At 46.8% G+C, this 27,392-nt stretch overlaps 2 protein-coding genes across 6 annotated transcripts in view; one reads left to right on the top strand and one right to left on the bottom strand.

Moving 5' to 3' along the window:
- Positions 1-27,392, top strand: part of TRABD2A (TraB domain containing 2A) — a 126,372-nt gene that overhangs the window by 40,634 nt on the left and 58,346 nt on the right. For 2 of the 4 annotated variants that reach the window (XM_032880678.1, XM_032880679.1), the window contains exons 5-7: positions 1,645-1,735; positions 8,008-8,256; positions 10,597-11,041. In XM_032880678.1, the coding sequence (XP_032736569.1) occupies positions 1,645-1,735; positions 8,008-8,256; positions 10,597-10,780 (524 nt within the window). In that variant the 3' untranslated portion in view covers positions 10,781-11,041. Of the gene's footprint in view, positions 1-1,644; positions 1,736-8,007; positions 8,257-10,596; positions 11,042-12,099; positions 12,220-12,772; positions 12,827-27,392 lie in introns of those variants that run through there. The other 2 variants (XR_004385350.1, XR_004385349.1) reach the window with 2 other exon arrangements.
- The window catches only part of DNAH6 (dynein axonemal heavy chain 6), a 231,596-nt gene continuing 217,243 nt past the window's right edge, over positions 13,040-27,392 (bottom strand). For both annotated transcript variants that reach the window (XM_032880677.1, XM_032880676.1), the window contains 5 exons: positions 26,780-26,965; positions 26,196-26,268; positions 25,304-25,455; positions 22,218-22,440; positions 13,040-13,264 (listed from right to left, as the gene is read on the bottom strand). In XM_032880677.1, coding sequence (XP_032736568.1) covers positions 13,161-13,264; positions 22,218-22,440; positions 25,304-25,455; positions 26,196-26,268; positions 26,780-26,965 — 738 coding nt within the window. In that variant the 3' untranslated portion in view covers positions 13,040-13,160. The remainder of the gene's footprint in view (positions 13,265-22,217; positions 22,441-25,303; positions 25,456-26,195; positions 26,269-26,779; positions 26,966-27,392) is intronic.

Here is a 27,392-nt window from a genome sequence, read left to right on the forward strand (position 1 = left end):
GTGAGGTCAGGGCAGCACTCTGCAAGCTTAGTAGCCACACCCCCTTCCACCCAGCCCAGGCATAATCTTGTATGTATGTATGTTTATATAAGTGCATGTGCGGGGGGTGGGTAAGGTGGGGGAGGATTGGGGGGGAGGGAGAGGGACAAGCAGATTCCCCTGAGATCATGACCTGAACCGAAACTAAGAGTTGGATGCTCTACTGACTGAGCCAGCCAGGTGTCCAGGCATAATGTGTGCACTTCTGCACCAGGGTTAATCTGGGCCTTGCCAATGCACCTTTCATCTGAGCCAGTTGCCTCTCATCAATCTTGGAGTCATAGACCCTACAATTGAACCCAAGAATGGAGTAGGGCCCAATATCTTCTGCCACAGTCCCCACCCTCGGGCTTCCTAGGGTCGCAGAGGCTGATCCAGGTTCATTCTGTGGGACCAGGACACGGGAGAGACCTACAGACCACTTGTCGTCTCTTCTGCAGCATGGATGTACCTTAATTTGCAGTCCCAGTCTCTGGTTATCGAATACTGAGGTGTCAAAATTGCATAGACTCTGCCGCTGCTTAGCATGTGAAGTCCAGAACCTGTTTTACCTATTTTCTAATTTAAAGTGGAGATAATAACAATTCCTCTAAAGTTCTATGCCATCACATGATAGACTGCTACAATTTAATGGGCCATTTAGGACATTAAAGTGCCATACACTGTCACAGACAGGGACATGTCAGTTCTGAGCATCAAAACCAAAGGAGGGGCGCCTGGGTGGCACAGTCTGTTAAGCATCTGATTCTTAATCTCAGCTCAGGTCTTGATCTCAGGGTCATGAGTTCGAGTCCTGTACTGGGCTCCATGCATGGAGCCACCTTAAAAAGAAAAAGAAAAAAAAAAAAAACCTGAAAGGAAAGAAGGTTAATTTCAAGGTCTACTTTTGACCTTTAAAATGTTTATTTGAAGATGTCACCACAAGCTTATCTGTTTGATCTTTGTTGTTTTTTATTAAAAGGGAAAAAGTGAGGGGAGCCTGGGTGGCTCAGTGGGTTAAAGCCTCTGCCTCAGCTCAGGTCATGATCTCAGGGTCCTGGGATCAAGCCCCGTGTCAGGCTCTCTGCTCGGTGGGGAGCCTGCTTCCCCCACCCTCTCTGCCTGCCTCTCTACTTGTGATCGCTGTCTGTCAAATAAATAAATAAAATCTTAAAAAAAAAAAAAAAGGGAAAAAGTGAAATAAAATTCAGGCTGAGGTTTCCAGTTATGGTGGCTTCTGCTAAATGGAGGTTTTAACTGTACATTTATCTTTATGTGTCAGACAGAAGAGGGCTTGGGTCTTAGAGGTGGTTGGCTTGTATAAATGAGGAGAATGGTCAGGACTGTTAACACTGCCTTCAGAGGTAGAAGGTTGGGATTTGGTGTCTAGGCTGTCCTCTTACTGTGTGATTCTGGGCAGCTCACTGCACCTTTCTCATCCTCTGTGTCCTCATCTCTGAAATAATGGTTACTGCTCCCTGTCTACAGACACTCTGGAACTCTCCTGGGCTGGAGAGAAGGGATGGAGGGTTGCCCAGGTTATTTCTTTGATCTGGGGTGCATGCTTGGGGGTATGTTTAGTAATCATGGGAACTGCCGTGTTTCTGATCATTTTTCTTCCCGCAGGTCATTTCATGGGCAACAACACAGTACTTGATGTCTTGCGGCGCGAAGGCTATGAGGTAGAACACGCCCCTGCTGGACGACCCATCAACAAGTAACCTTCCTGTGCTTCTATCCTGGTTGGGGAGCAGTTAGGGGGACCAAGACCCCCATGGGGCTGCCTGGGCACCGAGGCGGGCTGTCCCCTGAGAGGCTCCAGAGGCCCCAGCAAGGCTCTTATCACCTTTCCCATCTGGTGGCTAAATGGACACTTGGCACCCAGCTCAGCTGGCATCCTGTTGTGGCTGCAGCTCTGTCAGACGTGGGTCGATGCAGGCACTTTGGGCAACAAAAGACTGTGGACTTTTCCTCACAGTCTTGGGGCAGAGAAGGAGAAGGGAAGACTGCTCCACGGTCCTGGGGGCCCCAGGATGTGGTTTGGCTTAATGCTCAGTGCCCTTCCAGTGGGCATTTGGGAGGTTTCAGGGAGGCAGATGGTGGAATCTGTCATATTGTCAGGTCAGAGGGGCTAAAGTCACAGGACGCCCCTGTGAGACCCATGTTGGGGGCAGGAGTCAAACCCCTTCTCTTTCCCTGAGCTCCCCCCACCCCCAGGTCAGTTTATTTCTAATTTTGATGGCCCTGTGGATACTTCCTTCCCCTTCCATACTAGTCAGCTTGGGCTGCCATCCCAGAATGCCACAGACTGGGCACTTGAACAACAAAAATATTTACTTCCAGTTTTGGAGGCCAGAAGTCCAAAATCCAGGTGTTGGTAGGTTCAGTTTCCCCTGAGGTCTCTCGGGCTTGCAGCTGGTGCCCTCCGGGCACACATAATCCCAGCATCTCTCTCTGTTTAATTTCCCCTTCTTACAAGGACACCAGTCAGAAGATCCCAGCCCACCCTAACAGCTTCATTTTAACTTAATCACCTCTTTAAAGGCCTTGCCTATGAATACAGTCACATTCTGAGGAACTGGCTGTCAAGGCTTCAACGTAGGAATTCAGCCCAGAACACAGGCCATTCCTTGCTCCACTTCTTCCAGATCGTGGTCACCAGCGCCCCCTCCTGGCAAAGATCTCAGCGGTGCTGAGGAGAATGCGGAGGTGGTGGGTGGTCCTCTGCTGAAGGGGTAGAGAGTGGGTAGGAGGTGGTGCCTGTTTATGGCTGCCCTTCCCCAGGTACCCTCTCTCTCTTCAGAATCTCCCTTCAACTCATGTTGTTTCAAGCCAGGGCCTCTTGCTAGCCCCTCACTCCAGAGGGTCCTCCCTCACAGTCCAGTGACCCCCCCGGGCGGGGTGGGGGCAGAATTCTGCTAGTCTCCCTCAGTACAGCCTGGGCCCGTCTCCCCCCCCCCCCCCCCCCCCCCCCCCCCCCCCCCCCCCCCGCTACTTCATACCTACGCGCAGTGCGTCAGTAGTAACCGTTCTGCACTGGCACCCCTTCTCTGCAAAAGCCCTCACCTGAGACTCCTCATTTCTCACCTTCATCACACCTCTGGCCTCCTTTCTCAGGTGCGCTCCTCTCCTTTCCCCTGGCCCTCACAATCTGATCCATTCTTTCCTTTCTGTGGGACTAACCTTGCAAGTGTCCCTTCCTCAGAAACCTTCAGTGGTTTCTCCCTGTTCTTTTCTAAAGTCCGATTTCTGTGTGCTGATGTCTCAGCTTCCAGACCCCACCGTTTTTCCAGCACAGGCAGGCTTCTTGCATGGGAAAACCTCCCATCCAGGCTGCTGCCTGTCCACCTCCCCCTGACAGGGAAGACCCTGCCCCTCCTTTAGCCAGCTCTGCTGATGGCCCAAGTGTGGTTCTTTCTCTCCCTCCTCTCCTCCTTCAGCCCTGGACGGAAAAACCAGCCCTTAGTGGTTCTCTGCTTGGTTTGGGGGGACTGGGTCTTTCCTCACCTACTGGCTATGTGCTCCTGGATAGCAGGGTGGGCTGGGCCCCCTGGTCCCTTCTCAGCTCCCCGCCCTGCTGCAGGGCTGACTTGGCTGGTGTTTGGTACCCAGTGCTTGTGGGTGCTGAAGAGGACCTTGCTGTGCCCGTGTGTGTATGTGTGTATATGTACATGGTGTGCATGTACGTGTGTGCATGTGTACTTCCTACGTATGTGTACTTCCTACTTCTCTTTCTAACCCTGAAACCTGCCTCTGGGAGGAAGTAAGGTCAGGAATCACAATTTTGAAAATCTCTCCGTGATTCTGATGCACAGTGAGGGCTGAGAACCATGCTGACGTCCAGCCCGGCTGCTCACATTTCCAGGGAAGGAAAGAACATTTACTGATAGATTGTCAGGTGTCAGCTAAGTTCACATGGACTCTCAGTTAATCCTCAAAGCCAGCCTGTGAGGCAGGTGTTTCTTCTCCTTTCCGTACGGACAAACAGAAAGATCACACAGGTCATCTGTGCCATAGTGCGGCTCAGACTGCCCCACCTGTGTGTCCCTTCTCTTTCTGCCCTTTCTTCTTCTATGTTTTACTTCCCAGATCCTTTGTCTTTGCTCATGCAGTTTCCTCTGCCAGAGGGTCAGTCGTCATCCCCGCCCCTAATTCTGTCAGAATTTGTGAGGTCCAGTACAAATGCCCCATCTTCTTCTCTGCTCCAGCCAGGGCCCACCCCAACACAGGAATTCCCAAGGGGTTTGGTGTGTGCATCTGTGGTAGCTGTCCTGGCATCTGGCACACCCTATGTGCTCCGTTTGGTAAATGTCTATGACTTTTCAGTGGTGAGCAGTGCTCCCAGGGGAGGCCACAAGGGAGCAAGAAGTCTGGAAAGGAGCTTCTGTTCAGGAAGAGGAGGGTGCAAGGGGATAAGGGCCTAGAGCTGGGGGAAAGGTGGGGGGAAGTGTCCACAGTGAAGGTATTGGCGAGGGCCAGTGCAGTGGCTGTGGACGCACCCACTTCCTTCCTACTCTCCTTAGCAGCCATCTGATAACCCTTGAGGGATGATTCTGATCGTATGCAACCTGGATCTGGGACAGGCTGTGTGAATGAGGGGGCAGGAGGCCTTCCAGCTGGTGACCTAGCTTACTCCAGCCCTGCCAGCCCCTTGGGGTTTGGGGTAGACCAGTACGAGGTGGACAGAGAAGGGTTGTATTTTGGAGTAAGGGGAGGGCAACTGGCAGCCAGTCCCCTCCATTGTCACCTGGAACACACAGCTGGAACACACAGGAAATGCCGCTGGCAAGGCTCCTGCTGGGCTGATCCCAAGGATTTAGCCAGTCCCCCACACCCACACCTCTTCCAGGATAATGGATGCTGTAGGTTTTTTGTTTGTTTTTGTTTTTGTTTTTGCTGCCACAACAAACTACTATAAACTTCAAGCAAAAGATTCTTTTACTGTTCTGTAGATGAGAAGTCTGACAAGTCTCATTGGGTTGACATGATGTTAGTGGGGCTGCATTCCCTTCCGGAGCCTCTAGGGGAGAATCTGTTTACTTGCCTTTTCCACTTTACAGAGGTTGCTCACATTTCTTGTTTTGTGACCTCTTCCCCCACGTTCAAAGCCAGTGACACTGCATCTCGCTGACCATTCTTCTGTACTTACATCTCCCACAGGCCACAGAAAAGTTCTTTAGCTTTAAGGATGCATGTGATTAGATTGGGCCCACCCAGATAGCCTGGGGCAATCTCCCATCTCATAGTCCTATGTCACATCCAGAAAAGCCCTTTTACCAGGAAAGGTAACAAATGTATTCACAGGTTCTGGGGATCAAGATGTGGACATCTCTGGGGGTCATTATTCTGCCTACCACAAATCCAGTGAGGATCTGGTGAATGTTCCTTAGGCTACATAGTGGTGTGCTCGAGGCTTCTGGCCATGCTTGCTGGCGCACGTCCAGTGTCACTCATCCCCACAGAGGGACTGGGAGGAAGGGACGTGCACATGGAATGCGGACCGTGAGCTCAGCCCTTTGTGAAGTGTCTGAGTCGTTTCAATCCTCACAGCAGCCAGGCGAGATAGCTCAACTTCACAGAAACAGCAAAGGCCCAGAAAGGCTAATTACCTTGCCCTGGTTTCCAAGCCTGGGTTTTTTCCTGGATACCACATGTCCTCCTGTGGGTGTGTGCCCAGGAGAGGGGTCACTGCCATCCAGTGTTTCTTTCTTGGAGACTTCCATGGAGTGAATAGATTATATGAAATTCAGGCAGGGGACAAACTGTTTCTCAGCCCAAGAGTCCTCTACTGTGGCCAAAATGACCATGGGCCTAGGCTTCATACATAACTAGAGGTTTTGCTAAACTTTGGGAATTCAGATGGACCAAAGCATGGTAACCTATAACCTCAAGCTCTCATGGGATACTTAAGCTAGCCCAGAAGTTCTGGGATGGATTGGGCTGTGTTCAGCCCCTGGGATTTTCTGTTCCTGGCAGAGCAGCAGCCACCCCCTACTGCCCCAGGGACCCTTAAGCCTGAAACCTTGTGAGCATTTGTCTGTAGGGTCTCTCCCAGGAGATTATAGCGACACCATGCGATACTCTCCATATTTTCTATAGTGAAATAGATTAGCTTTATAAACCGAAAAAAAAAATCTTAATGATGAATGTTATTTGAAAATGGCACTGAATCCTTGTTGGGACCTAGGGTAAGGAAGTTTATTTTCCTGTTCCTTAGTTTCCTCAAATTGTAAAGTGGATGTTATGATTCCCCAGGACATCTCAGCTGTGAAATATGAGAAAGATAAAAATCAGGAGAAGTAAAATCAATTTCTTTTGGATTAATCTACCCCCCCCCCCACAAGCAGGGGTAATTAACTTGGTTCTCAAGCCCTGGCCTTGGCTACCTGCAGTAACTGGACTGAGGTCTTCTTGTGTCTATTGTGATGTGATTTGAACAGAACCGAAGCTATGATTTGTCCCACTGTGAGGATCCACTGCTTGAAGCCGTAAGAGCTGAGCCTTCATGAATTTGAGTCCGTGTTCTTTGCTAAGTAAAAACAACAGACCTTGTTTTGAGTGCCTACTGTGTACCAGGGCCTGTTTGGGTTGTATGGAGGTCAAGGATGACATAGACATAATCTCTGCTGGGGTAGAGGGCCTTGGCATGGGGTCTGCCTGACCATCTGCTCCTAAATCCTTTAGGAGGCCACCAGAATCTTGGAGAGAGAGAGAGGCAGGGCAGTTTTCCTCTCTAGGCTCCAGTTTCTTGGCATAATGAAGAGGTTCATCTAAGTGGTGTCACACTTACATGTCAGGCATTGTGCTGGGCTCCAGAGACAGTGATGAATCTGGCAGGTCCTGTCCTCCAGGGGTCTTGTAGCTGTCACTATATGTTGCTGGGATTCCCAGGCTCAAGTTCAGAATAGGGGCCTTTCTTCTTTGCCATTTGAGGAATTCCCTTCTTTTACCTTTTTTGCCCACCCTGAGTCTTTCTCTTTTTCATTTTTTTCTCTCTTATACCTCCTCCCTTCCTCACACAGGGCCATGAATATTAATTGACATCTCAGTTCTGTTGGGTTGTGGGTCGGAATTGAGCCCTGCTTCTGGCTAGTGGGCAGTTCATCAAGGCTGAATCAGGGCAGAACGACCGAGTTCTTACATATGCTGGTCTGCTACACCACATTATTGGAGGATGCACTTGGCACATCCACGGCTCCCTTTTCTCAGGTGGATGGGAGCCTCAGGGCCCTCAGTGCCTCCATCAGGAGACAATGGGATTGACCTCTAGTAGCTGGGATTCATCTCTTACTGACCCTTCTCAACCCCAACTAAGCCATTGACAAAAGTCCTGTTGTGGGAAGAAAATTGGTCCTTCTAACAGCTTATTTCCCCACCAGAAGAGATTCTTGGGGTAGTGGGGACTTAAGTCACCTTTAGTGGAAGACTAGAAGCAAGTTTGAGTTTCTCATCAATTGTGAAAAACATGTTCCCTTTGGGAAGGATGGCTTATGGTGAGGCCTGGGGTAAGGTGGTCAGATGCCAGTACTGTGAACAGTAGCAGTCATTCAGGTGGGGATAGGGCTGCTACAGACTCATTCTGAGTAAAGCCCTTAGGAGGGTAAAGGAGGGATTAACATGATTAAGGGCCACTTCAACTGTCCTAGGTAAATGGCATTTAAACATTCTTCATGTTGCTTTCAGTGCTGTAATCTTCAGTGACTTTCTAGACAGTGTGACCCATTGTTAGGGAAGGGGAGTAATTATACACAATTTAAAAGAAATCTTCTGTTTCCTCCCCAGCTGGGGGATTTGGAACGACTATGGTGACAGTATGGGAGGGAGAAATTAAGGCGTCAAAGTGATCAGTTCTGGAGGCGGCTTCGAGAACCTTCCCTAGCCAGCTTGAACTTTCACATTCTCTCTCCCTTTTGAGGCCCTGAGGGTGGGGAGGACACCATGCTGTGCGACTGTCTTTCAGATCCATCTTCCCTCCACCCCTGTTCACAGAGAGAAGAGCCAAACTCCGTCCTTGGGGCCCACCTTCTCGTCCATCTTTGCTCCGGAAGTGCCTGCTGTGGACATGCGAGCTCCGGAAGCTGCGTTTGCAGCCCACTCGCCTCACGTGTCCCCGCCCGGAAGTGCAGACCTGGGTGGTGGGGCGGAGCCGAAGTATCGGAAGAAGCGGAGGCGGCCACGCCCACAGCGAAGGCAGCGGCTTAGGCAGTTCAGTGATCTGTGGGTTCGACTGGAGGAGCGGTGAGATGGTGGTTTGGGCTGGGCCGGGCTGGGCTGGCCTGGGTAGGGCCTGGCAGGGAGCCCATTCCGGGCCTCCATGCGCCCCCTGGGAGTGTGGGTGGGGAGCAGCCCAGGAATGCCCACCACACTGCTTAAGAGTGAGGGTCTTCAAGGCTCTGGTGGGGATAAATGCCCCACTGGTGGACCAGCCTTTCCTGTTCCTCACAGTCTTAGGCACTGGTGTTCCGGTCACTGTGATACAGATGAATCCAGATTAAAGGTAGTTGCTTCAAGCTGGAATAAGGGCAACATGTTTATCTTTGTTAAAGGATGGCGGGGTGGGGGAGCTGGTGTGGGTGTGCATGAGTGTGTTGGTTTGCCAGCCCTTTTTGCACTGCAGATCAGGGGTTTCATAGTTTTGCAGAGTTGGAAGCATCCTTGTAAGAATGGGCTTCTTCAGCCCCCACGCTTGACAGGGAGTAGGGTGACCACAGAATGTACTCTCAGAGATTCTTAGTGGGTAGGTCAGAGGTGGGCAGAGGAGTCAAAGGTGATGACTCAGCCTGGTCTGCAGGGCATAAGGCTTCTGGAAGAACTACATCAGAGAGGCCTGGGATCCAGGATCCAGTTCAACCTGAGTGTATTGAGTTCCTTCCATGCGCCTGCTTTTGTGTTCAGGGCTGTGGCTTTGGAGTAAACCAGGCATTAGCCATCTGCCTTCATGGAGTTCACATTCTGGGGAGGAATCCAGATCTTGAGTTGATCGTCTGCAAAGGAAGTATAGGGTGCTGTGGGAATGTGCTTTTGTGTGTGTTGGAGGGTTGTGTGTGTGTATAGGGCTGGGCACCAGGAAAGGCCTTGTGGAGTGACGGACTTTTCAGCTGATACTGAGAAGAAGCCTGACAAAGTGAAGTCCAACGAACAGAAATTTTGAGTCTGGATCGGGAGATTCAGGGATCTGATGCCTGCGTAGGTCCTTAATAATGTTGAGTAGCAACTGAGCAAGGAGGGGAAGGAGTTCCAAGCAAAGGGAACAACTTGAAGGCATGGAGAGAGTGAGCGTGTTGAAGAAACCAAGATGAAGTAATTATGGCTGGAGCCTGGGAAGTCAAGAGCAGTGGGGTGGGGTGGGGTGGGTCCAGACAGGAAGTGGGGTGGAGTGACTGAGAGTCTTATGCCTGCAGGAATGAGGAGCCACTGGAGGCAGGAAGCCGGCATCCAATGTGCTGTGGAATTGGTAGCTTCTTTGGTTTTGTTTTTTAAATTTTAAAAAGATTTTATTTACCTATTTGAGAGAGTGAGTGGGAGAGGGAGAATCTGAAACAGACCTCACTCTGAGCGGGAAACCTGACTGGGGACTTGATCCCGTGACTGTGAGAGCATTATTTGAGCCAAAATCAACAGTCAGATGCTTAACTGACTGAGCCACCCAGGCAGCCCTGGGATTTGCATTTTTATTTTTTCACTTTTTAAAGATTTTATTTATTTATTTGACAGAGAAAGAGAGAGAGAGTATAAGCAGGCAGAGGGAGAGGGAGAAGCAGGCTCCATGGTGAGCAGGGAGCCAGATGTGGGTCTCAATCCCAGGACCCTGAGATCATGATCTGAGCTGAAGGGAGTCGATTAACCCTCTGAGCCACCCAGGTGTCCTAATTGGCATTTTTAAATGGAGGGAAGCTGGGTGCCAAATAGGACCTGGAGAACAGGGACAAATCCTGTTGTATCCGTGTTCCACAGTACCTGACAGAGGACAGCCCTCCAACCATCCTTCCTTGGTGGAGGAAGGATGTACCTGTTTGGTACTTTTTCATTCTGGGCCATTTCCTTTCAAGGTGGCCCGGAGTTGGGCACTTTACACCTGAGCTGAGCTGAAAGGTCCAGGTGGGCCTGAGACCATGGGCCCCTCAGCTCATACTGTCTTGACTTGGGCTGTCTGCATGGTGTTCACACCAGACTGAGCTGGGATGGGGGAGAGAGCCAGATCCCAGGGAGGATACCTCGTGGCTTGGATGTGCCTCTCTATGTGGTCAGTGAGGAGGGTCCCTGCCTAAGATCACCCAAAGGCTAATGATAAGCAAGTTTGAGTTGGGCCTTCTTGCACCTAGAGTGTTGATAATCTCTGAACCAAGAACCATATCGCTGGGGGACATGCACTGGTCTTAGCACTTGTATCAGCTGGGTTTGTTGTAGCAGTGGTATTAAGGGACAAAGACACAGGAAGCCCATTAATATACTAAATCCATTCCCATCTATCTTTAAAAAAGGGAGATGAAAAGAAGCTGTGTGGGCCTTTGGGGGCCTTGGAGTAGCCAGTGGCTCCTGCTGTGCTCTGAGACTCTTGTTTTTTTCTTTTTCTCCCAGTGTCATGGTCCCACAGCTCCAGGTCCCCATTCTGGATAGGTCCGTCTCCGCTGAGCTGCAGCTCCTTCACCGTGGGCATTCCCACCACAGCCAGTTGGTGGCCAGCAGTGCCTGCCTGTCTCTCTGGACTCCTGTGTTCTGGGTGCTGGCGCTGGCTTTCCAAACAGAGGCACCCCTCCTGTAATGACTGGAGGGGCTAGGCCAAGCCCCTGACCCCATGGACTTGAAGGATGGCCATTCCTGTACTCCACACTCTGGTCTAGCCTTGATAGGCCCAACCCAAGAAAAGAGAGTAAAATGCAGTGTTGGTGGTTCTCTGTCCAAGAATTGACTTTGGGTTATCCAGCAGAGCTTGGGGTAGGTGTACAGTTTTGTAACATAATGAGTTGTATGAAAATAATTATAAATGTATTATATGAAAATAATTAAATACATTTTCTGTGTAGACTTTTTCCTACAACGTGTATATATTATGCAAACAACTCTTGCTCACACCCTCTGGATACTATTACTGCTTCATTCCTGGGCTCTGCTCCTGGGCTTCTGCCACTTTGGATCCTGACCCTGTTCTCCTTCCTGCTGCTCCTCTTCCTACTCACTGCGGGTTCTGGATTCTGGGGAGTCAGTAGGCCGCAGGACCTTTGTTTACTCATCTCTATTTCAGGTCTGTGATTAGGGTACTTCCTGCACTCTGGCAAGCGCTTTAATTACGTATAATGGGTCTCACTGGCATGCTGAAGACTGGGTGAATGGGTGGGTTTTGTCAAAGGGGCTGTGCAAGAAAGTGGTTTCCAAACACTCCCTCTTCCTGTCTTGTTATTTATTATTTATATGTCTGTGTCTTATGGGGAATCTATAGAAAATGAATAAGAGTAGAATTGTCTTGGTTGAGTCTGAAATGGGAACTTTTATCCCTACCCCCCACCCCTTCCTGCCCCACAGCAAGGTTTCCTTAGGGGCCTTCAAGCAGCTCACAGAAACCCGGAGGGTCTTCGCAGGACTTGGATGGGACCAACAAGAAACAGATGTGTTTGTTCCTAATGTGGTTTGGGGAAAGCCTGATTGCCTGGGCTTTCGGTGCTGTGATCTTCTCTTCCTAGACTTTGTTGTGGGTGCATTCACAGTCGTTTCCAGGGCCCAGAAGATTCTGGGGTCTACTTAAAGAGTGGTGTGGTGGGACTCAGGATGCCGTCCTCCACCTTTGCTTCATTCTGCACCGTGCACCCTGTATTGCAGGGGTAGGAGGGTTCAGTGTTCCTGGATTCCCTTGCTGCTATGTTTGAGATTCTCCTAATGAGCTAGATTTACGTGCCTTGGAAGGTGGAAGGGCTCAGAAGACCTTTTTCTTCGGGAGTGGTGGCAGATACGTGGAGGCTCCAGGAGGCACGAGTTTGTGCAGTGGCCCGGCGCTACATTTCCTTGTCCAGTCAGTCTCCTGCTCCACGAGTGTGGTACAGCTGTGAGGTCGGCAGTTTCCCACAGCTCTCTGACCTTGGATTACAGCTGCTGTGGTGCCCGATGTCCACCTCTGACTTCTGCTACAGCCATTCCCATGGCTTAGTAAGCACCTTTTCCCGCTTGGAACGCCAAGAGTAGCCTCAGATTCCTGCTCTGAACTCTAAGGTAATAGAAGTGCTCTTTGCTTTTCCAGGACTTGAGTCTGTTTTTTTTAACTTGGATAGGAATGGGGATGAAGGTGGAAGTAAAATGGGAAGGCAGGATTACTGGGTCTGACCCAATTCTTGCAAATTTCTGTTACGGGGGTGATGTAGCTTTATCCATCCTAGCCAGGTGATCCCCAGTTTCTTGGCTCGTGTTATGGCTGAGGAGGCAAACAGACCCTTGTTGGCAGGGCTGACACAAGATGGTTTGCCACAGTGACTGCCCTATCTTAGTACTGGCCCAACAACCTCTGCTTGTGGTGAGGAGGCGGGCTCAGACCACCCCGGCTGGGACTTGGCTGCTTTTCACGCAGGCTTATCTAAAGTGGAAGGAGAAGCTCTGTACTTGGGCAAGACCAACCTGCACTTCGTGAAGCATAGCAGCTTTTTCTGAGGATTGTAGTATAGCCCCGTAGGGTGGGGGAACAGGCATCTTGGGGTCAACATCTTGTTATGCAGCTCATTTGCTCATCACCTTCCCCTGTGTTGGGCTCTGAACCTTAATCATTTCCCAGAAATGGAAGCCCCTGGGACCATGTGACTGCAGTGGACACCAGGCCTTTCGTATTAGCGTGAGGAGGAAGGAAGCCCCTGTGGGTAAGGCATGGCTGAGCTCTGACTCGCCCAGGCTACCGACGACGGGAAGCTGCCTGACTCACCTGGGGGAGGGGAGCAGGTTTAAGAGGTGAGTGCTGAACCCACTGCTTTCACATCAGAGCTTGAATCAGCAACAGGAAGAAACATTCAAAGTTTATTTTAGGTTAGAAGAGAAAAAACACATCTACCCTCTTAAGTCAGATCCAAAGGAAAGCTGTTCTGCTCACATATAAGTTCTGCAGACCTTTGTCTCCCATCAGGAAAGATCTCTGGCCTGGTTCTTTTTTAGCAGGAGGTGGCAACTTTTCACTCATTTAGCTGGCAGAGCAAAGCTGATCCCTTGGCAACCCAGTAATCTTTGGACCGCTTCGAAGGTAAGAGGACAGTAACCACAAAGTTGGTTGAGTGACCTAGTTAAGGATACAAGGACAAAAGGTTTGTTAAAGAATAACCCCTTGATACAGAGAGCACTGTATCAAGATACCTGGTTTCAGGCCTGACTCAGTCTGTAAAGATAATGGGTAGCTAGCCCTCTACAGATTTTAGTTTTATGCTCTGTAAGATGAATATGTTAGGACATGATCCTTTAGGCCCTGTCCAGCTCTGACTTTGTATCATGTTGTAAAGGATGTTTCAGATTCTCTGCAGTCTGACTGAGGGAACACTGGACTACAATTCAGCCCTGAGTTTTTAGTGGGACTTGGGATGCATTTGGTAGGTTGGGCATCTGTTCATTTGTCCATCTGTCTGTCCATCCATGCATGCCTTGTTTCACCCTGCAGTTGGGCACCAGGGCTCCTGAAATGACTAAGCACAATTGTAGATATCTGGTCCTCAGCTGTGGGGCATCTGAAGTAAGAGGTCACTTTTGCACTTTTGCACCAGGACCAGTGTGAGAAGTAGAGCATTCTGCCCTCAAGATGGTACTGCATTCATGGCAAACCCCATCTGTGTGGAAGTTGGAGAAGGTGGTGCTGTCTCCTACAGAGAATGCCTATGTCTTCCCTTTCCTTACTTTTGTATGCCATGCCCTGCATGGTGCCTGGGCAATGCTTGAGTGACGTTTTATAGTACAGATGCACCACACACACACACACACACACACACACACACACACACACACATCTATACACATATACCTAGACCCACACATACACACATTTATATATATATTTAACTGTTTGATTCAGGATTCTAATGAGGTCCATGCCTTGCAGTAGTGATGGGTTTTTATTTGATTTGATTTGAGAGCATGTTAGTGGGGGTGGAGTAAGGGAGAGAGAGAATCCCAAGCAAGCTCCACACCCAGCAAGGAGCCTGATGTGGGGATTGATCCCACAACCCTGAGATCACAACCTCAGTCAAAATCAAAATCAAGAGTCAGATGCCCAATCTACTGAGCCATCCAGGTGCCCCAGTGATATGTCTCTTAAATCTCTTTCAGTTGGTAGGTTTCCCCTTCTGTTCCATTTGCCATCCCATTATAATTGTTGAAACAACCAGACTGTCCTGTAAAGTTTCCTACAGTCTGGATTTTTGCTGACAGCATCCTCTGGTGATTTTAAATGTGTTCCTCTATCCGTATAAAGGGGTGGTTAGATCTAGGGCATGATCCCATTCAGGTTTGAGCTTTTTGGGGCAAGAATACTTGAATAGGTTGTGTGTACTTCCATCAGGAAGCACCTTATATCTGATTTGTCTTTCTTTGTTGGGATATTAGCTGTTGATAATTATTACTTAGAGCCATTATTTCATTAGGGTTAATAATAATTTTTATTTATAGTTATGCCCCCCCTTTTAAAATTTTATTAACACATAGTGTATTATTTGCTTCAGGGGTACAGGTCTGTGAATCCTTAGTCTTACACAATTCACAGCACTCATCATAGCACATACCCTCCCCAATGTCCATAACCCAGCCACCCTATCCAGCCACCCATAACCCACCCTATCTCTCCCCCCACACACCCCCCAGCAACCCTAAGTTTCTTTCCTGAGATTAAGAGTCTCTTATGGTTGTCTCTCTCCCTGGTCCCATCTTGTTTCATCCCCCCCACCCCACGACCTCCCACCCTGCCTCTCAAATTTCTCATATCAGAGAGATCATATAATTGTCTTTCTCTGATTGACTTATTTCACTCAGCATAATACTCTCGAGTTCCATCCACATTATGGCAAATGGCAAGATTTTGTTTTTTTTATGGCTGCATAGCATTCCACTGTATATATATACACCACATCTTCCTTATCCATTCATCTGTTGATGGACATCTAGGTTCTTTCCACAGTTTGGCCATTGTTGACACTGCTGTTATAAACATTCAGGTGAATGTGCCCCTCTGGATCCCTACATTTGTTATCTTTAGGGTAAATACCCCGTAGTGTGATTGCTGGGTTGTAGGGTAGCTCTACTTTCAACTTTTTGAGGAACCTCCATACTGTTTTCCACAGTGGCTGCACCAGTTTGCATTCCCACTAACAGTGTAGGGGGGTTCCCCTTTGTTTGCATCTTCGCTGACATCTGTCCTTTCCTGACTGGTTAATTTTAGCCATTCTGACTGGTGTGTGTTGGTATCTCACTGTGGTTTTGATTTGTGTTTCCCTGATGCTGAGTGATGTTGAGCAGTTTTTCATGTGTCTGTTGGCCATTTGGATGTCTTCTTTGCAGAAATGTTTGTTCATCTCTTCTGCCCATTTCTTGATTGGATTCGTTGTTCTTTAGGTGTTGAGTCTGAGAAGTTCCTATAGATTTTGGATACTAGCCCTTTATCTGATATGTCATTTGCAAATATCTTCTCCCATTCTGTCAGTTATCTTTTGTGTTTTTTTTTTTTTTACTATTTCCTTTGCTGTGCAAAAACTTTCCATCTTGATGACGTCCCAGTAGTTCATGTATGCCCTGGCTTTCCTTGCCTTTGGTAATGTTTCTAGGAAGAAGTTGCTGTGGCTGAGGTCGAAGAGGTTGCTGCCTGTGTTCTTCTCAAGGATTTTGAGGGATTCCTGTCTCATGTTGAGGTCTTTCATCCATTTTGATTCTATTTTCGTGTGTGGTGTAAGGATATAGTCCAGTTTCATTCTTCTGCATGTGGCCGTCCAATTTTCCCAACATATTTTTTGAAGAGACTGTCTTTTCCATTGGACATTCTTTCCTGTTTTGTTGAAGATTAGTTAACCATAGAGCTGAGGGTCCACTTCTGGGCTCTCTATTCTGTTCTTGGATCTGTGTCTCTGTTTTTGTGCCAGTACCATACTGTCTTGATGATTACAGCTTTGTAATAGAGCTTGAAGTCTGGAATTGTGATGCCACCAACTTTGGCTTTCTTTTTCAGCATTCCTCTGGCTATTTGAGGTCTTTTCTGTGCCATATAAATTTTAATGTTATTTGTTACATTTCCTTGAAAAAAATTATGGTATTTTAATAAGGATTGCATTAAATGTGTAGATTGCTTTAGGTTGCATAGACATTTTCACAATATTTGTTCTTCTAGTCCATGAGCATGGAATGTTTTTTCATTTCTTTGTGTCTTCCTCAATTTCTTTCATGAGTACTTTATAGTTTTCTGAGTACAAATTCTTTGTCTCTTTGGTTAGGTTTATTCCTAGTATCTTATGGTTTTGGGTGCAGTTGTAAATGGGATTGATTCCTTAATTTCTCTTTCTTCTGCTTTGCTGTTGGCGTATAGAAATGTAACTGATTTCTGTGCATTGATTTTATATCCTGACACTTTACTGAATTCCTGTATGAGTTCTAGCAGTTTTGGAGTAGAATCTTTTGGGTTTTCCACATAAAGTATCATATCTGCAAAGAGTGAGAGTTTGACTTCTTCTTTACTGACTTGGATGCCTTTTATTTCTTTTTGTTGTCTGATAGTTGAGGCTAGGAGTTCTAGTACTACGTTGAATAGTAGTGGTGATAGTGGACAGCCCTGCCATGTTCCTGACCTTAGGGAAAAAGCTCTTAGTTTTCCCTCATTGAGAATGATATTCACTGTTTGTTTTTCATAGATGGCTTTGATGATATTGGGTTATGTACCCTCTATCCCTACAGTGTGAAGAGTTTTGATCATGTTTGATTTTTATCTTTGATCAAGAAAGGATGTGTATTCTGTTGCTTTGGGATGGAATGTTCCAAATATATCTGTGATGTCCCTCTGGTCCAGTGTGTCATTTAAAGCCTTTATTTCCTTATTGCTCTTTTGCTTAGATGATCTGTACATTTCAATAAGGGGGGGTGTTAAAGTCCCTTACTATTATTGTATTATTGTGGATGTGTTTCTTTGATTTTGGTATTAATTGGTTTACATAATTGGCTGCTCCCATGTTAGGGGCATTGATATTTAAAATTGTTAGATCTTCTTGTTGGACAGACCCTTTAAGTATGATATAGTGTCCTTCCTCTTCTCTTATTATAGTCTTTGGCTTAAAATCTAATTGATCTGATATAAGGATTGCCACTCCTGCTTTCTTCTGATGTCCATTAGCATGGTAAATTGTTTTTCACCCCCTCACTTTACATCTGGAGGTGTCTTTGGGTCTAAAATGAGCATATCCATGGGTCTTGTTTTTTTTTAATCCATTCTGAATCCCTTTGTCTTTTGATTGGGGCATTTAGGTCATGTACATTCAGGATAACTATTGAAAGATATGAATTTAGTGCCTTTGTATTGCCTGTAAGGTGACTATTACTGCATATTGTTTCTGTTCCTTTCTGGTCTGTTACTTTTAGGCTCTCTTTGCTTAGAGGACCCTTTCAATATTTCCTGTGGGGCTGGTTTGGTGTTTGCAAATTGTTTTAGTTTTTGTTTGTCCTGGAAGGTTTTTATCTCTCCTTCTATTTTCAATGACAGGCTAGCTAGATATAGTATTCTTGGCTTCATATTTTCCTCATTTAGTGCTCTGACTAGATCATGCCAGTCCTTTCTGGCCTTCCAGTTCTCTGTGGATAGGTCTGCTGCCAATCTAATATTTCTACCATTGTATGTTACAGACCTCTTGTCCCAAGCTGCTTTCAAGATCTTCTCTTTGTCACTGAGACTTGTAAGTTTTACTATTAGATGACAGGGTGTGGACCTATTTTTATCGATTTTGAGGGGGGTTTCTCTGTGCCTCCTGGATTTTGATGCTTGTTCCCTTTGCCAAATTAGGGGAATTCTCTGCTATCGTTTGCTCCAATATACCTTCTGCCCCTTTCTTCTTCTGGGATCTTTTTTTTGTTTTTAATGTCACCAAGTTGTACATTTTTTAAAAAAGATTTTATTTATTTATTTGACAGAGAGATCACAAGTAGTTAGAGAGGCAGACATAGAGAGAGGGGGAAGCAGGATCTCTGCTGAGCAGAAAGCCCCATGTGGGCCTTGATCCCAGGACCCTGAGATCATGACCTAAACCAAAGGCAGAGGCTTAACCCACTGAACCACCGAGGCACCCCGGGGATCCCAATTATTCTGATATTGTTTCGTCTTGTGGTATCACTTATCTCTTGAATTCTCTCCTCGTGGTCCAGTAGTTGTTTCTCTCTCTTGCTCAGCTTCTTTATTCTCCATCATTTGGTCTTCTATATCACTAATTCTCTCCCTTGCCTCATTCATCCTAGCTGTAAGAGCCTCCCATTTTTTATTGCACCTCATTAATAGCTTTTTAAAATTTCAACTTGGTTAGATTTTAGTTCTTTTATTTCTTCAGAAAGGGATTTTATTTCTCCAGAAAGTGATTCTCTAGTATCTTCCATGCTTTTTTTGAGCCCAGCTAGCACCTTGATAATTGTCATTCTGAACTCTAGTTCTGACATATTACTAACGTTCGAATTGATTAGGTCCATAGCCATGGTACTGCCTCTTGTTCTTTTTTTTTTTTTTTTTGAGGTGAGTTTTTCCATCTTGTCGTTTTATCCAGGTAAGAATAGATGAATGAGAGAACAAAATACTAAAAGGGTAGCAACAACCCCAGAAAAATATACACTAACTAAATCGGAGGAGACCCAAAACCAGGGGGCAAGGAGTTGAAAAGAAAAGAGAAAAAAATATATATTTTTAAAAAATATTACACACACACACACACACACACACACACTAGTGAATAGAACAGTGCTACACACTTGATTTTGGGTGTATTTTGGTTCATTACAAGAAACCGTCTCCCAAAATTTTAAAGAAAGAAAAACTTACACACACAAAAATAAGGGTATACACGATGAAGGGATGGAATATGACCATAAAGATGAAAATTAAATAAGGTTCTAAAAAAGGAATTGATAAGATAGGAAGTTGGTTGAAAAAAGAAAAAAAAAAAAAGAGGAAAGAATGTGATCAGGTTGGAGACTAGAACAAAGCCACGTGCTAGATTTAAGGTATATTTTGATCTGTTAGAAGAAACTATATCCCAAAATTTTAAAGAGAGAAAACCTATATGTATACAAAAAACTAGGTTAAAACCAATGAAGGGATAAAATATGAGTATAACAATGAAAATTTAAAAATATTTTTTTAAAAAGGTATTGATAAGATAAAATAGTTTAAATAAGGTTAAAATAGGGAAGAGGAAAAATTAAAAAAATAAAATAAGAAAAAAATAAAATTTAAGAAATTTAACTTTGAAAGACTAAAGAATCATAGGGAAAAAGCCAGGACTTCTTTGTGGTGTATTCCTGTAGCTCTGATGTTTTGCAGTTCTCATTGATGGGTGAACTTGGTCTTGGCTGGATGTTCTTGTTGATCCTTTGGGGGAGATTCCTGTTGCAGTGATTCTCAAATGTCTTTGCCTAAGGCAGAATTGCACCACCCTTGCCAGGGGTTGGGCTAAGTAATCTGCTTGGGTTTGTTCTTGGTAGCTTTTGCTCCCTGAATGCTTTCTGTACAGATTTGGATGAAGGAATGAGGATGGCGGCCTCCCAGTCTCTAGCCCCTGTAGGAGCTGAGAGCTTGGGGCCCCACTCCTCAGTGCACCCTTGAGGAAAGTAGTTGATCACTCCCGTCTCCCTGGTCTCTGGCCACATTCCGAGCTTACCCAACCTGTGCCTGAGTGTTTCTATCTCTAGCACATGGCCCTGTTTGGAGTCTCCAAACCCAGCAGATTCCTGCAGCATGCTCCTATGCCGCTCCTCCCAGAGGAGGAAGGGGGAAGGGTGTCTCTTCTGGATCTGCCACTTTTGGGGTCTTGCTCAAAGAGCAGTGGCCTTACTGTGCCTTGGATCATAGTTTAAGGTAGCCCCAAGCTGAGAGCTCACTTGGCTCTTGGCTCTGTCTCTGCAGCCAGTTTCCCTGCTCCAATACCTGGGAGCTCTGCCACCCTCAGATACCCCTGGTCTTTTTGTGACCCCACAGGTCCTGAGATCACTGTCCCTGTGAGTTCTCCACCCCCTGCTTAGCCTCTAGAGTGATGTCCCTCAGTGGAGCAGACTTCTAAAAGTTCCAATTTTGTGCTCCACTGCTCTACTGCTTGCTGGGAGCCAGCCCCTCCCTCAGCAGTGTCTCTTTCCATATGTTGCCTTGGGTTCAGTTCTCCACACGTCCTACCTTCCAGAAAGTGGTTGCTTTTCTGTTCCTAGAATTGCTGCTCTTCTTGTCTTCAATTTCCTGTTGAGTTTGTAGGTGTTTAGAATGGTTTGTTAACTAGCTGAACTCCTGGGACCTGATGATATTTATGTCTACTCCTCCGCCATCTTGCTCCTCTGGTTAATAATAGTTTTAAAATTTAGTGATGATTAAGTGTAAGGAATCCATCAGTGATTTAATATTTGTATATAGTATGACATAGGGTCTAAGTTTGGTAAAACCAATTGTCCAAGCACCATTTGTGGAAGAATTTCTCTCTTCCTGACCTATTTTATAATGTATTTTATTTTATTTTATTGGACAGTATAAGAGAGGAAGAGAGAGAGAAAGAGAGAGAGCACGCACAGAGGGGGAGAGCACATGCACAGAGGGAGAGGGAGAAGCAGACTCCCTGCTGGGCAGAGAGCCTGATGCGGGTTGGATCCTAGGACTCTGGGGCCTTGTGCCTAAGGCACATGCTTAACTGACTGAGCCACCCAGGCATCGAACAAGATCTATTTAGTGATAGCAAAGTGATAGTACAAAGCTCCCAAGGAGGGAGGGGACCTGAGAGGGTTGTCTGCAACATCATTTTAATTACTATCTTTTCTTGGTTCCTCTTGCTGAGAAGACAGAGTTCCTATTGGAATTTTAGCCAATAATAAGACAAATGACTTTTACAAAAATAGGTAAAAGACTTGAACAGACAGTTCATCAAAGAAGATACAAATAAGTACCAGAAAAGATGGCTAGCATCCTTAGTCATTAGGGAAATGCAAAGTTAAAACCACAAGAAGATACCATTATATTCTATCGTCCACCTATCTGACATCTAAAATTAAAAGGACTGATTATCCTACGTGGTCATGAGGATGTGGAGGAACTGGAACCCTTACATGCTGCTAGTGGAAGTGTTCAATGGTATGGCCACTTTGAAAACAGTGTTTCTTCAGTTCTGGAAAGTATCAGCCATTATTATCTCTCTTTCATCCTCTTTCTTCTTCCAGATTGGAAAGATTTCTCCTTTCCAGAAAATGGAAAATTTGGCTCCTTTCATGATGTCACTTTTTCTTTTTTTTTTTTGAAATCTCATTGTGCTCTATTGTGAGGGATTTCCTTAGCTCATTCCCTGCTCACTCTTTAGCTGTGTCCCAACTCTGTATGGGGCAGATCTTCAGTCTCTGTTGTTGTTGTTTAATATTTTATTTATTTGACAGAGATCACAAGTAGGCAGAGAGGCAGGCAGAGAGAGAGAGTGGGGGGGAAGCAGGCTCCCCGCTGAGCAGAGAGCCCAAATGTGGGGCTCGATCCCAGGTCCCTGGGATCATGACCTGGGCTGAAGGCAGAGGCTTTAACCTACTGAGCCACCCAGGCACCCCTTCAGTCTCTGTTGATATAGCTTTCTACTTGGTTCCTTTTTTCAGGGCTACGTCTTAGTTTCAGGCCCACTCAGATTCCCCTTTCTGAACATAGCATTCCATTTTTGGTTTATTTTCAAATCCGTTTTCTACGATGAGTCTCAGTGGCTTTGGTGAGAGAGAGATTTTTGTATGTACTCAGGTCATCATTTTTTCAAATTAGAAGTCACTGTTCAATAAGCTCTACTTTCTACTTATTAGAATAGAAGAAAGTATTAGTTTTATACTGTCAATCCATTCTCAGAGTTTAAAGAAAGAGAATTTGTAACATTTATAAATTAATATGTTATAAGTGGCCTCCTTTTAAGCTTTGCTAATTGGTTTAAGATCTCTCCTTGCATAGTACACTTTTTTTTTTTTTTGACTTTGTAGTTTGTGTTTTGTCATCATCTGGGCCAGTGTTTGCGCATCCTTACCTGTGGTTGAGAGTGTTCCTGCCCGGGCCCCTGTTTTATAAAGTGGGGAGTGGTAAAGTGTTGGGTTTGGCACATAATTTTGTTGAGGTTCAAAATGCACCACAGGCAGCATTGGATTCATCTGTCCTGGCAGTGCATCCTCCATCACCATCTCCGTGTTGTCCCATCGAGAAGCATCCATGAACATCCCATGAACAAGAACGCCATCCTGAGGAGAAGGCAACTGAAAGACGAACAGAAGTTTTAAGGTGAGGAGAAGGGCCTTAGCTGCTGTGGGCTGTTTTCTGAGCCCCACATCCTCACCGGTTAGTTCTAAGAACCACTCTACAGATTGCTATTATTACTCACATTCTGGAGCGGAAAATACAGAGGCTTGGAAAGGTAAAATGACTTCCTTCTCAGTTTGACACCAAATCTCATATTTTCCATACTCCACCCAGATCTCTAATAGGGAAGCCATTGATGGGCTTCAGACTATCCTATATTATGTCCTGACTTTCTCCTTCTCATGGGAACTGGGTGGGATAGGAGGGCTGTTAGGTTTAGCAAGGTCTTTCCGGGGTCTGGGTGCCCTGCTAAAGACAGACTCTATATCTCTAGTAACACTTACAGAGCACCAATGGAAAGTTCCTTTTTTGTTTTCAGAAATTACTCTAGATTTTTCATGTTTCTCTTAAAGCAGGTGGGGGAGAGAGAGACAGAGAAAGATCCTGGGGCCCTTAGTGGCCCGTGACTGGATGCCACCCCTGGTGTACAATTTCGGCCAGTTGTAGGCTTCCGTGTCGTCCTTCCTCAAACACTGAGTGCCACTGGCCATTCGTGGAGCTAGTTATCTTTGGGATGATTGGAGCTTTGCACCCGTAGGCAGATGACTGAGCTGTTTGGACACAGGTAGTACATTTTTATCACGAACAAAAGAATGGTAAGCTCTTTTTGGCTGGTCTTTACTTTCTAGCATCCTGAACTTCATCTCCTGGGCAGGCTCAGGGAGGGAGAGAGGGGGCCTTCCTGTCTTGGGGGCTGCTGTGTACACTTGTGCAGTTTGCCTTAGGAGAGGCTGAAATCCAGCCTGCCATACACGTACCGGGCCATGTGTGGGAGCCACGTGGGCATCCACCCAGAGGGAGTGTGTTTTCCTAAACCGCACAAAGGTGGCAGATGGGCAGACAGTGGCTTGTGTGTAACAGAAACAAAGCTGTGTAAGCAGTCTCTGGGAGACCGTCGCTGGGAGGACCATGAGGTGGGCCCATGATGTGACCTGCCATCTCCACAGAAGGCAGGGATTCTAAGGCAGTGTCATGCGCCAGTGCCCACAATCCAGGCGGAGATGTGTGGGTTGGGGCAAGGTGGAGGAACAGAGGCCCTGGTGGTCAGCATAAGCTTCTATCTGTCAGAGTCAGCCTCCTGGGGCAGGTAAAAATGTGCCAGGCACAGAGCAGGGCCGGCATCCTGGAAGGCCTCAGTGAGAGCTTTTATGTGGGTGCCTTCCTGTGGTGGCCTTGGTTATTCCTGATATGGGCTGGGACACCCTCCTGGCTAAGAAGGGGCTCAAAATAATGAGGAGTGCAACTCTCAACTTATTTTCTCTTTACTTTAAAAAGCATTTTGATGCTCAAACAAATTTCCTTAAAAGTGTAACTCTTTATTGTCATTTTAAATACAGGCAATTAAGAGGCACGGGATGTTACCGTATTTCATAAGTAAGCCATGCATATTGGATCAGTTTGTCTTTGTAAGTTTTTGCTGGTGTGAGCAGAGTAGATCAGTCGGATCTGAGTGGGGCGGATGCTGACAGAATTACCCGGGAGCTACTTCTACTAACTGATCCCAGGATATACTAAGAAAGTTTAGTAAAGCCATTCACCACAACTCTGTTGATTGGGGCGTGAACACTTTCTTGGAAAAAGCCATCTGGAGCTGATGTTTGATTTTGTGGCACAAACAGGGAATTATATTTATACGGCTCACTGGTACACAGAGCTCCAATCCCCGTTGCTATCTCCTTAGTGCGTCGAAGCCAGGCGGCTCACGTTGGCAGCAGCGGTTCCCATCCCTGGCTGTACACTCGCGTCACCAGGGGAGCTTTGGAACATAATGTACCTAATGAAACAGGGGTGATTTTATGTGACTAGCGGGTAATCTGGGCACTGGGATGTTTAAGAAGTTTCCACAGGTGTTCCTAACGGTCAGTCAAGGTTGAGAATCACTGATACTCTAGAGCCATGGTTCTCAAACTTTAGTGGGCCAAGAACCCCATGTAGGACTTGTCATAGTACAGATTTCTGGGTCCCAGCCCAGAGTTTCTGATTCAGTAGATCTGGAATGGGTCCTTGGAATTTGCATTTCTAGTAGGTTCCCAGGTGATGAGGTTCCCAGGTGATGCCCAAACTCCTGGTATTGGAATCACACTTTGAGAACTTCTGCTCTAGAAGGAGTAAACTATGGAGGCAAGAAGTTTAAACGGCTTCTCTAGTGCACTCCTGTAAGTTATGCGGTGTATTTGTGGTTATATAATGTATGAAGTTGGTACATCACTTCCACTAGGGGGCAGCTCAATGAACGGCCAATAGACTCAGCCTGTAACAGTAGTTCTTTATTGTGGGAGCATTATGCGCCGGTTCATTCTTACCGCATCACCACTCTGAGGCCGGCGGCGGCCCCATCTTAGGGTTGAGAATGCTGAGATGCAGGCACCTTGGTCATTGCTTTAGCGTACTTAGCTGGCAAAGGGGAAGGTCAGAATTTAGAGTCAGGCCTGCCTGATTCTGAAACCCTTGTTTTTGACATCTTCTTAAAACCCTCATATTTAACCTCTTTCTCCATTAAGAAGGAGAAAGTTGCCATAGGAATCTAAAGGAATAAACAGTGTTACTTTAAAGAACATCTCTACAAATGAGGCTAATTTGGGCAGTTCCATCTAGGCACTGCTCGCCTGGGGAGTTTGTCTGAGGGCTGTGAATCTTGTCTGCTTCTCGTGCTCCTGCATGTGGGAGACAGTGGGAGAGGGGGCCAGGGGAGGTTGACTGAGATCTCAGATGGCCGTGGGACAGGGCTGTTTTGCTGTAACAGTAGTCAGGGGACAGTACCTCCAAGTCCATGGGCAGTTCTTGTCCAAACTGCACTGTCTTGGCTGCTTCTGTAACTGCAGCTTGATCCCGGTAGATGGGAATCATGTTGTATTTGAAACTCAGCTCATCTATAGGCAAATTGTACTTCCGAGCATGGTTTTGAAGAGTTCCTATAAATATGAAAACCAGAAAGCTGGGTGCTCTGAACAACACTGCCGCCTCTCAAACTGCCTGCGCTCGCCTCCGCCAGGCTGCTCTAGCATTTGAGAGCTTCCACTCCAGCGAGAAGTCTCAACCATTAATGCCTTATTCCAAATCAGCTCCTCAGACTGGAAGCCTGCAGTGATGTTGGGAGGGGTGGAGCCATGGCAGGGCTGGGAAGAGAGGGAGGAAGGCCAAGTCTCAAGGGCAGTGCTCTGCAGTGAGGGAGATAAGCCAGTGCAGGAATTCCAGAGCCCCATCTCCCTAACTTCAGAGTCCTGCTCAGCTTGTTTTATATGGGCTGTATATAAGGCTGGGCCCGCTAGCTGGAGTCCTTGAGGGCTGCTGGAAGGACAGAAGGAGTATTTGTTAGAGGGAAGGAAGCTGCACTGAGGTGGGGCTGGAGCAGGTGGTGCCTTTAAGCGCGGGGGTCACACGGGACTGGGGCATGCTGTGGACGTTTGCAACTGCAGGCCACACTTGCACGACAGAGAGGGGCAGGGATTAGGTTGTAGGGGAGCATCTTAGGGATGCCATCCTTTCCCCGAGTCAGAGAGGAAGAGCAGGGCCTCACTGAACTGCCCTATAGTCAGCCATGCACAGTTAGGTCATTAGCAGCCAGGCCTTCTCCCCCGCTCCTAGAAACCCAGCATGTAACCGATCATGGTCTTTTCTGTGGGGTTTTCCTTGGGAAAGCATGGTTGGTTACCTGTTAGAAATCCTTGAGGAAAGAAGAAACCGGAGATCCAGAAGGACTTAGGCTGCCCCCTTTTGAGCCACAACTAAAGGAGAAACATCACACCATCATGTATTGTTTTTCTAAAATGGAGTTTGTCATTTAAATCAAAGTCATATTTTTGGAGGGCCTCTCAGGAGACAGAATCTCAACCAGCCTGTTAGTCACCAGCCTCATTCTCACTGCCTGTATGTTCCCTTTCCTCACCCAACAGCCTGAGCATAAACCCAGAAACTGGTTATTTCAGGGAGTGTGGAAGAGGGGAGACCACAGCAGGGTCACACCTGGCACTTTGGACCCATGTCAGATTGGTTCTATACCTCATAGCGGGGTTCCATGAATTAGATCTGAAACTAAAAGGGCATGTAGCAGTTAGGGCCAAGGGCAAAGTACATTATGATCAGCATGACTTTCAAATTGATGCCATTCTGGAAGTTTCTGTCTCTTTGGGCTCAGATGATCCCTCAACAGTTGTTAGTGTTTCAGTTCGTTGGGGCTTCCTAAGGACCTTGAGGCCTACTGTGTTCATCAAACCCCAAAGAAATGAATTTTCTTACGTCCACAAACGCAGTCCTCAGGATAAGATCTTTGACCCATGATCCTAGTGGCTTCAGGGATGGGTAGGCTGTGCTGGACCACAGAAAAGGAACCTGGTTGTTGAGGAAACTGTTATAGACCTTCTCCATCTCCTCAGACATTACCACAAAGCCAGCAATGGCTTTGTTGAGTGTTTCCAGAGAAGTCTGAAAGAACAGGAATGGGGAGGTGCATTTCACAGATGTAATTATCAAGTGTGAGTGCCACTCGTTTGTGGCAGCAGGTACTGCATTGGGCTGAAGGGACAACTTGCTGGGTTCCATCCTCCCTGCTGGGCCAGACCCTCCAGTCTTTCATGTATTTTTACAACATGTGACCATAGGGGTGTAAGACCTGGGGTGGGGGACAGTTCTGGCGGTTAATAGCAGAATCCAATGAAGTGGAGAGAGGGGAAGGTAGAGAAATATCCCCTGAAGCCTCGAGAAGTGATTTCAAGAACTTCCATGAACAGCTCTCCTCCAGGCTAAAGGAGAAACGGGCCTGATGGTTGGTTAGTTGGGAAGCGTGGGGGTGGTGGTGGGAACTACCTCGTGCCCCCACTAATTCTGCCCCGGGGGCTGCCCACGGCCTCTG

The sequence above is a fragment of the Lontra canadensis genome, unplaced genomic scaffold, assembly GCF_010015895.1.
Source record: "Lontra canadensis isolate GAN:19392208 unplaced genomic scaffold, GSC_riverotter_1.0 scaffold71, whole genome shotgun sequence".
NCBI lineage: Eukaryota > Metazoa > Chordata > Mammalia > Carnivora > Mustelidae > Lontra > Lontra canadensis.